Source organism: Somniosus microcephalus, chromosome 18 (assembly GCF_052327205.1).
Source record: "Somniosus microcephalus isolate GS21.2 chromosome 18, FLI_Smic_1.0, whole genome shotgun sequence".
Taxonomy (NCBI): Eukaryota; Metazoa; Chordata; class Chondrichthyes; order Squaliformes; family Somniosidae; genus Somniosus; species Somniosus microcephalus.
This window is the reverse complement of record NC_141004.1, coordinates 56,928,029-56,939,323: the sequence shown is the minus strand read 5'-3', so window position 1 is coordinate 56,939,323 and position 11,295 is coordinate 56,928,029. Positions and strand designations below refer to the sequence as shown.

Here is an 11,295-nt window from a genome sequence, read left to right as displayed (position 1 = left end):
TTATAACACTTGCCATTCACACCCAAAAAGTGGACAACCAATGTTATTCCCACATTGGTACCCTTGCCTGACGGATTTTTAAAAATCACAGCCATTTCAGAATTTTGTACTAAGAACTTTATTCAGGTTATTTCTCTTGCTTTATTCTGTACAATGAAATACTATACACATGACAGGTTAAACAAGTACCAAACTAATTAGCTTGTTAATGTTACTTTCCATATTTATGCAACACTGAAGAACTCAATTGATCTTAAGTACATTAAAATATCTGCTATAACTATGAATTGTCCAGATTGTATTTACAGTCAGTTTTTATTTACAAATCTTCAGCCATCCATTTTTTGAGAGAAACTAAGCAGTCTGCAAACTAAGAATATCTCCTCAACCTGGCTCTTTTTGCAATGCAGTGAGTGTATAATGCCCTATGCCCAAGAGGGGCAGAACACTGACTGGACATAAAACCTCCACCATTAATGTCTGGGGGGGGGGGGGTGTAAGAAAAATGTGGATGTTATTAGATAATTTACTAAACTCAACAGCCTCCCTGAACATTAGTTTACTCCAGAAAACACTACTCTCCCATAATTTGTTGTGGTTCCCTTTCAATTTGTACAAATATCTTTTAAAATAATCATCGAAAAAGTGTTTTGAGTTAAACAGTCTAGAAGGAAAAACGGTTTGGGTCCCACATCAGAATGTACAGACCCACAATTGAGCAAGTTCAATGTGAGCATTCACTGGTGCTGGTCTACTGTTAATGAAATGAAACTTTCTTGTACTTTGTGTTTGGGATTTGTCCACGCAGTTTAAGTCTTCTCACTGCCTCCCGCATGTGCTTTGGCTGCAAGGGTGGAGTTTCTCCCCATTTATCAGAGACATCCAGAGCTTGTGTATATAAAAGAAAAAAAAAGTCAGCACAATTTGATTAAAAACAAACAATTGTTCTACTCAGGATTTCCCACATACCAGCAGGAACCCAGACAGGTGCTTCACAAGTCAACCAGCCTAGATAATGTGCAAACATTACTTCTTAATCCAATGCTTGGTAAACCAGACACCACAACTTTCAACTGGTGTTCATCAGATTTAATAATTGTCACTTTCTAGTTACATTTTATAGGAACTAGTTTACCTCCTGTGGCAGTGCTCATGGGCAAAGCAAATTCTCATTTCTCCATGTGTCATCCTTTGTTCTGTACCCCTCATACTTTCTATCAATCTCCTTCCTCTGATCTTTCCCTCCCCTCTAATGGTACTCTCATACGCCGGGGCATGGACTCCATTAAACACATGCGCTCCATTAAACACATGCGCAGCAAGAGGCAGGTGGATCAGGCTGAGAAGGGCACTTCTAATCTCATTAAAATATCCAAATATTTTAAAAATAAAAATAAATTTACAACTTTTCTCAGGACATGGTTTGAAGAGTAAATGGTATTAGATTCCACAATACTGCCACGTACATACAATTAGTGTCATTTTTAGTTACACAATTCAGCTAGATTGGTGGGGCTTGATCTATAGCAGGGCTAGGGGCTGGTGAGAGCATATGAAGTGTTAAACTGGGGCTGAGGCAGCAGAGGGTTCTACTTGGGGTTGAGTAGGTACAGATCTCTGCAGCAATTAGCCCTAATGTTGGTCCAGTTTTGGGGTCTTGGTGTGAATGGCTGGTTGGTCCACAGGAAGGGCTCCATAACTTGTGGCGTTTCCCCAGCTCCATGTGCGGACCTTAATTACCTATTCTGACTGACTGGCAGATATCCCACATGTAGTTTTTCCTAGTTTGTTGTTGGTGGTGCTGGGTTGTGCCACAGCAAGGGCAATGCATCATGTTACCAGGACTGAGTATTGGGTACACTTGGAGATGTCAGGTTCCTTCCCTCACATGCCCAGAAAGAAGATCCCATAAATGCTGTCCCAGGAGTTGAACAAACAGCATCTGAAGATGTCAAGAGCATCCATCCTCTGCTAGCCACTCTCCCCAGCAGTTAGATGGGCAGGATACCTGTTCAAGTTGGCATAGAAAAGGAGAGAGTGGTGTTTTTTTTTTTCAGTAAAGGGTTGGTAATGAGATGTAATTAGTAACTGAATTCAGTCAAGTTGGAAGCTAGTGCCCAGCATTCCCATATACACATCAGCCTTGCAATGCTCAAAAAAATGTGTACAAGGTCATAACTTGTCAGTCACAGGACAGTCATTAGGGCTACAAATGCTATCAAGAGAGAAGTTTAGCAAAAGTAAACGCTGGTCCCTTTGAGGCTGAGACAGGAGAAATTATGGGGAATAAGGAAATGGCAGAAATGTTAAACAAATATTTTGTATCTGTCTTCACAGTAGAAGAGACAAAAAGCATACAAAAATGGTGGGAAACCAAGGGTCTAATGAGGGTGGGTAACTTAACGTAATTAATGGGACTAAAAGCTGACAAATCTCCTGGACCTGACAGCCTACATCCTAGGGTTCTAAAAGAGGTGGCTGAAGAAAGAATGGATGCATTGGTTTTGATCTTCCAAAATTCCCTAGATTCTGGAATGGTCCCAGCGGATTGGAAGGTCGCAAATGTAACACCGCTATTCAAGAAAGGAGGGAGAGAAAAAAACGGAACTACAGGCCAGTTAGCCTGACATCAGTCGTCAGGAAAATGCTGGAATCCATTGTTAAGGAAGTGGTATCAGGGCACTTAGAAAATCATAGTATGATTAGGCAGAGTCAACATGGTTCTATGAAAGGGAAATCGTGCTTGACAAATTTATTGGAGTTTTTTGAGGATGTAACTAGCAGGGTAGATAAAGGGGAATCAGTGGATATAGTATATTTGGATTTCCAAAAGGCATTCGATAAGGTGCCACATAAAAGGTTATTACACAGGATTAGGGCTCATGGGTTTGGGGGTAATATAGTAGCAAGGATAGAGGATTGGTTAACAGACAGAAAACAGAGAGTAGGGATAAACGGATCTTTTTCAGGTTGGCAGGCTGTAACAAGTGGGGTGCAGCAAGGATCAGTGTTGGGGCCTCAGCTATTTACAATCTATATTAATGAACTAGATGAAGGGACTGAGTGTAATGTATCCAAGTTTGCTTATGATACAAAGCTAGGTGGGACAGTAAGCTGTGAGGAGAACACAGTCTGCAAAGGGATATAGATAGACTAAGTGAGTGGGCAGTAACGTGGCAGATGGAGTATAATGTAGGGAAATGTGAGGTTATTCACTTTGGTAGGAAGAATAGAAAAACAATATTTTTTAAGTGGTGAGAAACTTTCAAATGTTGGTGTTCAGAGAGATTTGGGTGTCCTCGTGCAAGAAACACAGAAAGCTAGCATGCAGGTACAGCAAGCAATAAGGAAGGCAAATGGCATGTTGGCCTTTATTGCAAGGGGGTTGGAGTATAAGAGTAAGGAAGTCTTACTACAACTGTACAGGGCCTTGGTGAGACCACACCTGGAATACTGTGCACAGTTCTGGTCTCCTTATCTAAGGAAGGATATACTTGTCTTGGAGGCGGTGCAACAAAGGTTCACTAGATTGATTCCTGGGATGAGAGGGCTGTCCTATGATGAGAGATTGTGTAGAATGGGCCTATACTCTCTGGAGTTTAGAAGAATGAGAGGTGATCTCATTGAAACATACAAGATTCTGAGGGGGATTGACAGGGTAGATGCTGAGAGGTTGTTTTCCCTGGCTGGAGTGTTTAGAACTAGGGGGGCATAGTCTCAGGATAAGGGGTAGGCCATTTAAGACCCAGATGAGGAGGAATTTCTTCACTGAGGGTTATGAATCTTTGGAATTCTCTGCCCTCGATTGCTGTGAATGCTGAGTCTTTGAGTATATTCAAGGCTGAGATAGATAGATTTTTGGATTCATGGGGAATCAAGGGATATGGAGATCTGGCGGGAAAGTGGAATTGAGGTCGATGATCAGCCAATGATCTTATTGAATGGCGGAGCAGGCTCGAGGGGCTGTGTGGCCTACTCCTGCTCTTCCATAAGCAAATTAGTTTCAGCGGTGAAGCTCATGAATGAGTTTTATTTTCATTGAAACATCTCTTTAAATGCTCAGGAGACTAAATCACCTCTTGAACATTCAGTTAACTGGTGTAGATAGCCTTCACATTTTTCTGACAGATTACACTCCAACTTTAAAGCAACTGTCAGGCAAGCAATGGAGGAACCCTAAGCATGCACTGGTGTCTTCCACAGCCGACACCTCTCTCACTTTGGGCAGTGACTTTCAGTCTTCGATGTTTGATGCCTTTTTAAAAACACACACTCGAAGTTTTCTGTATTCTGATATCAGTAAAACATCTTTCTCACTTCAATAATTGTAGCTGACTAAATAAATGCATTATTCTTACTAGATTCAGTAAGATGATCAACATAAAATTAAGTATAAAACCAGTTTTGACTGCCTGAATCTCTTACCTCTCTATTCTGACATGAACGAGCAGGCACTCAAAATTCTAAAATGTAATTTTGGCATTTGGTCTTCCCATCTCTGCTTTTATTAATTAGTCCTTTAAAAGCTCTACTGTTTGAACTCACCTTCTTCCATCACTTCACCCACAAAGACTTTGGAAATACCAGACATGGCAATCACGACATTCTGAGATACCGAGCAGCCTGTGATTGACTGGATCAGCTGGGAGAGAGAGAGCAGGGCAAAATCACAACTACTGGACTAGGGTACATGACGTATACATAAATATAGCTAACATTTTTTTTAAATATACTTTCTCTGTTAAGATTAACCACTGTGAAGAGCCATCTATCATTGCCTTTTTGATAAGTAGTGTTAATTCTCAGCACACATTAAAATAAAGTAATATTGCTTCCAGCATACTTTTTGAAATGTCATAAGTACTCACTGTCCAATTCGAATGTTCCTTACCATCTTGATACCAAGGTACAAAACTCAAATTGTAATGTGTGAACTCTTGTGCCAATAAGGACAATGCTTTGTGCACAGTTCATTTCTTTGTGAATTAGGCTATGGCCATTGTGCTGTGTAGGTTGAGAATGCAACAAAAGCATCCGGTTTTGAAAGCCGTCCAAAATGCTAAACCCTTGTAATTTGATTTATACATGATTATCAATAATGTGCAAGTACAAAATGGCAAAGAATTAGTTGTGAAATGAAGGCACACTAGCCTAGGCCTTTTGTTTTGTAAAACTTAAAAAAGGAGCCACAATGCAGTTTTCAGTTGTGCGTAAACTGGATTAAATATTCTGCATCATGAAAAAGGGTTCGTCAGTTTACCCGTCAGGTGGGAATATATAGGAGCAAGTAACATTTTCTTCTCCGTTAGTTATTTCTCATGCACATTATTCCAACCTGACAAGTACAAGGCCGACTCCCTGGCCCCTGGAAATAATCTAGCAGACAACCAAGAGGTGCAAGAGAGTAGATAGATTGTCTCTCTCCTCATGGCTTCTCACAATACATTCACACTCCGTATGTTTAGCATTGGTGTGAACTCAAATCTGTTTTGAACTGATGTTAAAATTGGAATGTAAATCAGATATTAAGGCTTAAACCAACTCCAAAGCCCTGACCCTGGATTCCAACTTTACAGTATAGCTGTAGCATCTGTGTAAAGCAAAACCACGTCATACAAATGCTGCAGTTGTAGTGTAAATGTACCAAGTGACATTGCTGTGAATGTGCCAAATTATCATACTGTAGAGCCACACCCACTAGAAAATAGATTGAGATTACCCAATATTATTGTGTAAATTTTTATCGCACAAGTCTGGGCTGGATCTGAATCAGTGTCCCAGATGAAAGGGCAGAGTGCTTACCCACTGTACTAGCCAGTCCAGAACTTGCCAATCAATTCAGCTTCACACAACTGCACCTTCTCTTGGCCAATTATGCATCCCAGACACACTACACTACTGGACAGCGGGGACACAGTGACAACCCTGCGGCAAGGTCATTAACAGTATCTTTTAAATTAATTGGGTGAGCAAAGAAAATCACTGAGTTTTGCAGTGCTTTACTACAGACACCAATGCAGGGACTGATTAGCTACACGCAAGTTGCAATCCAAAACATTCTACAACTAACAACTTTGGTTTCTATTGTTGGTTTTCCCAATTAAAAAAAAAAGGAATTGAAAGAGTTATCAGATTAATTTGAATGGGCTTTTTTTAATTAAAACTTCTGATAGCAAACCCCATGAATGGTAGACTGAAGAGTAACTAACCCGTTTGATAGCAGCTTTGGGAAAAGCAGAGCGACGATACATCTCATAGCGATTCAACTGCTCCTCCGAAAAGGATGAAACCAGGATCCTGGTAAAAGAAAATAGATCCTTGAAATATACATTTGTCATCTTCAGTAAACTCTGAGTCATCTTTAATTTAACAGAATTACCAGGAGTTCTACTGGGGACAGGTAGAGTTCCCACTTCCATTTGAAGCTTGTTTGGGAAACTGACAAATTTCAAGTCATGATCAAAATTTTAGGCCTTCAGAAGCAATGTTTAACTACACCAAACAATGCCATCTCGTAAAGCCATTTGATGCAACATGTTGCGAGGTCAGGTGATGTAGCTGTAAACAGACTATTTGACTTGGACTGAGGCTGCAGAGCAAAAGGACACACAGAAATAAAAGGAAGCATTAAGATTAGAAGACACTGAAGATTAGAAGAATGTTTCCTCCCACATTGTACTGGATCTGTGGAACACACTTCAAAAGCAGTTCCTATCAATTAACTGCTCCAAAAGGGAGCTGCATGACTGGTTGGGTATGGGAGTGAGGTTTCAAGGATAAATATAAATGGAGATGATCAAGTATTGACACAGTTTCTTCAATGCTGGGGTAGTGGACCAAGCTTGTAGAACAGAGATGTGAAGATGGATAAATATTCTGGAGTAATGCAAGAGATTTAAGAGAGACCAGGAGAAAGTTTTTTTTTTTTTTTTTTACATCAACAGCTATAGACATTCAATTTTAGTTACAGGAACCTTCAGCTCGATCAATCAACATCAATTCAAACAGCGAGTCAACTACACCATGGCTCTGAACCAGAGCCAGAGCCAAAACTGACTCCAAAAAATTCCTGAGGCTGTGCCATGTTAAACTAGAACAAATAATATTTCTAAGTGGCAACATACTTTCTACTTAATATAAAGACCACTCCTCCAATAATAGTTCCCAAAAGTGATGTGGTCAAGCAATTTCTCCTCGTCTCTCTAAAAGTAAAACAATAATTTAAATCTTGTTTTTAGATTAGATGAAATGATAAATGTTGAATTACTGATGAGAAGTGAAGCTAAAGATTAATAAAGCAGTTCAGATACCATCAAAATCCACTACACTGAAGCTCAACTTGTTAATGGATGTCATTTGAAACCTAAGTTACAACCTTATTAGCACTCTGTACCATTTAAAAGCTTTTTTATTCTACTGTCGTTAAGAATTAGGGCTATTTTTAGGCTTTCACTGTAGACCAATACTGTCACTAGACTTTCTTCTTAATTCTGTTGATATTTGAGCCATCAGAGTTCTCCAACATTATACTGATGGAGTATGAGGACCATCTGTACTGCACTGCAGTGCAAGTCCATAACATTTAGTTACACTGACTGTTCACACCACCAGCAGAAGGAAACGGTAATCACGCTTCACTTATGTACATATTACTATATAGCACCCACTTACACTGGAGGGAAAGGAAGGGGAATATCAGCTAAGATTCCTGCAGACATGGCTTGAGCACAGAATTGTGCTTGGTTTTGATGCACGGCTGATGTCTGACCCTCTTCCCTGCCCCACTCCAGACAACTTGTAGGAGCCTTGAAATGACTTGGTGCAGGCCTACTGGCAGAGTTGGAATAAGACCCTGCAGGAGCTGCACAAGTGTGGTTACCCAAAAGTATAAATAGGGCAGAATCAGCAGCAAATGGGCCCGAAATATAAATGGGCACAAGAGAGAACGAGAGAAAAAGTGAGGTTAAAGTTTTGGGTGGGACTGTGCTGAAGGTTTGTGCCGGAAACATTCCTCCCTCTCAGACAGGCCTGCTCCTTTTTAATATTTCAGATGAGGACAGTTTGCAACATCTCCTCCTCCTCCTCAATGAGAAATGTGGGCAATTAAATCTTAAACCTCAGATGTAAATGGTTAATCCACTGAACTGTCACAGGGCCCAGGGTGGCCCGGGCCCGGTTGCTGGGACACCGGTTGCCAAGGCCCGGGCCCGGTTGCTGGGACACCGGTTGCCAAGGCCGCGGCGCGCGCACTCACTGCATCTTCTGGATTTCGTCCTCGTCCACTTTCTGCTGCTTCTTGTCCTTTTTGTCTCGGACCGGCTCCACCCGCAACTTCTTGGCCTGAAGGCCGGCCTCTCCTTCTTCATCGTCCTCTTCCTCCGCGCCGCCTTCCCGGGGCTCGGCCGGCTTCCCCTCGCTCTCCCCTTGGGCCTGGCTCCCGGCGGAGGCCGCGGCGGTGGCGGCTGCCGGCAGCTTGGCCGCGCCCTCAGCTTCCCCTGCAGAGGAGGCCGGAACGACCGTCGCGTCTGCGGCCTTGGGCGGCTCGGCGGGGGCCGCTGCCGCCGTCACAGGGGCCTTAAACTGCGGCTCTTCTTCCAACTCCATGGGCGCTGGGCTCAGGCCCCGGCAGACGGGTCCGGGGGAGGGACAAACCGCGCGGAAATCGCAAATTCAAAACACCCAGCTGATCTCCGCCTAGTCCACTCACCCTTTAACAGTGTGCGCTCAAGACCTGCCCTCATGGCCCAGTCGGCAAATGCCATCGGCGACCCGGCCATTAAAGCTGGGAAGGTCCTTGTCTTGTTTTGCACACTTTGTACAGAAATAATAAATTGCAGGACAACGGAGTATTACAGTTTAACTCTTTTAATAAGCATTAGGTCTGATCTTACTCATACAGCACAGTGGGGAAAAGATGGCGTTAGGACCCCTAGCCTGGGTCTTCTAAACAATAGTAGTCCTTACAGATGCCTGCAAGCCAATGACAACTCAATATGCAAATGATACATTCCCTTTTAAAGAAAAATGTTATGCATTACTTTTAAACCTTTCTTCGACACAATGTTCTCGGTAGCATAAACATATAAGTAAACTCAGCATTTAACTAGCACTGACAACATCTCAACGTTTCAATAACGATGTACAGTTTTTTTTTAGGGCAGCGATCCGCCTACACCCTTTGACAGTTCACAAGTCAAGGATAACTCTAGGCTTGACCTCTCATCCCGACCTTATGTTGTATGAAACTGAGCATGCTCCTGAATCGGTCAACAATTCAGGTTCAGGTTTAGGTTCAGGTAAGTATGATGTATTTTGTGTATTGCTGTTCATCACACTCTGTTGAACTGATCCTCTCGTCGGAATGACGGTGTTGTTCCTTGGTGTTCAGGAGGTGCCTGCGATTGCGGCGGTACACCTGTCCTTCTGGGGTGCGGACGTGATACGATCGCTCAGTGTCAGCTGGCTGGATGACGACTGCTGGCTTTCAGTAGTCATGCTCCTGGATTCTGACGGATTCTCCATTGTGCAGCGGCGGCAGTAGTCTAGCTGACCTGTCATCGTATCTCTTTTGGTGTTGCTGTCTCTGTACACGTTTTGCATGCACTTGCTTGCAGCTGACAACCTCTGGCTGCAGCTGCTGGTTGGTGCTTGGAAGGATTGAGCGAAGTCTGCGGCTCATCAACAGCTGTGCTGGTGACTTGAAGTTGTCAACTGGAGTGTTGCGGTACTCAAGGAGACTGATGTAGGGGTCTCTTTTGTCCGCTTTGGCTTTGTCCATGAGTGTTTTTGCAATCTGGACAGTATTTTCAGCAAGGCCATTTCTTTGAGGGTAATGTGGGCTTGATGTGACATGTGAAATCCCATGTCTTGGCAAACGACTCAAACTCTTTTGATTTGTATTGGGGGCCATTGTCTGAGACTAAAGCCTCTACAATGCCATGCCTGGCAAAGGCTGCCTTTAGCTTGTGGATCACAGCTGCAGATGTGGTGCTGTGAAGCTTGTCCAGTTCAAAAAATCTGCTGTAGTAATCAACAGTCACTATGTAGTCCTCGTTATTCCATGTGAACAGATCTGTTGCTGCGACCTGCCAGGGCCTATCTGGGATACGGTGAGGTATCATGGGCTCTTTGACATTTGATGGCGTTCTAGACAAATGGAACATTTTCCGACAATGTCCTCAATGTGTTTGCACATTCCGGGCCAAAACATAGTGTCACGTGCTCTTTGTTTGCATTTTTCCATGCCCATATGTCCAGCATGAATTTTTGTCAACATCTCTTCTCTGAGACTGGTAGGAATGATGCTTTTCTCCCCTTTGAAGACGATTCTGTTGATTTGTGACAGTTCTTCTCTGTGGTTCCAGAATTCAGATATGCTCTGAGGGCATTTCCTCCTTTCCTCAGGCCATCCTTCATGTATGACTTTGCTCAGCAGTGTGAGTTGTGCATCTTTCTCTGTTCCTGCTCGGATCTCCTTCAGTTTTGAGTCACTCACAGGTAAGCTGTTGTACACCATGTGCACCTGCACATCCATGCCTTCACTGAGGCTGCTGTCCTGGTAGCTAAGAGACTTTCTGGAGAGCGTGTCTGTGACAGGAATGTCTTTGCCTGGACGGTGAATGATTGTGAAGTCGTACTTCTGTAGCTGAAGGATCATTCTCTGTAGCCTCTGCGGCTAGTGGTTTCCTCATGATTGACTCGAGGGGCTTGTGGTCGGATTCCACAATGACTTGTCGGCCATAGACGTACTGGTGGAAATGCTTACATCCAAACAGAATTGCATATAGCTCTTTCTCGATTTGAGCATAGTTGATTTCACTGTCTGTGAGAGATCTGTAAGCGTAGCCGATGGGCTTTCCTTCTTGCAGTAATACTGCGCCTAGTCCGTACTTTGACGCGTCCACTTGTAGTCTGGGCTCTTTGTTGGGGTCAAAGTAGGCAAGAACTGGTCCTGGTTCTCTGGTGATTAGGTCTTTCATTTTCTGAAATGCTGTGTCATGTTGTTTGTCCCACAGGAACTCATTGGATTGTTTGAGCAACTGACGCATGGGTGCGTTGATTTCGGAGAGGCTCGGGGCAAACTTGGCTAAGTAGTTAACCATGCCTAGTACTGTCTCTAGCTCTGCGCGGTTCTTCGGCGGCTCCATCTTCTTGATGGCGGAGATTTTCTCTGGATCCGGCTTAATGCCATCAGTTGAGAGGTGATGCCCGAAATAACTGATGTCGGTGGATCCGATTATGCTTTTCTCGGGGTTGAGCCAGATACCTTTCTCCCGTGATCTTTGTAGCATCGCA

At 43.2% G+C, this 11,295-nt stretch overlaps 1 protein-coding gene across 1 annotated transcript; it reads right to left on the bottom strand.

The window, feature by feature from the left end:
- Nucleotides 1–94: 94 nt before the first annotated feature.
- On the bottom strand, nucleotides 95–8,697 carry taf11 (TAF11 RNA polymerase II, TATA box binding protein (TBP)-associated factor). Its single transcript, XM_086011515.1, has 4 exons — nucleotides 8,255–8,697; nucleotides 6,210–6,297; nucleotides 4,546–4,642; nucleotides 95–888 (listed from the first exon to the last, which is right to left on the bottom strand). The coding sequence occupies exons 1-4, from the start codon at nucleotides 8,602–8,604 to the stop codon at nucleotides 758–760; spliced, it is 666 nt and encodes a 221-aa protein (XP_085867641.1). The 5' UTR covers nucleotides 8,605–8,697; the 3' UTR covers nucleotides 95–757.
- Nucleotides 8,698–11,295: the final 2,598 nt, after the last annotated feature.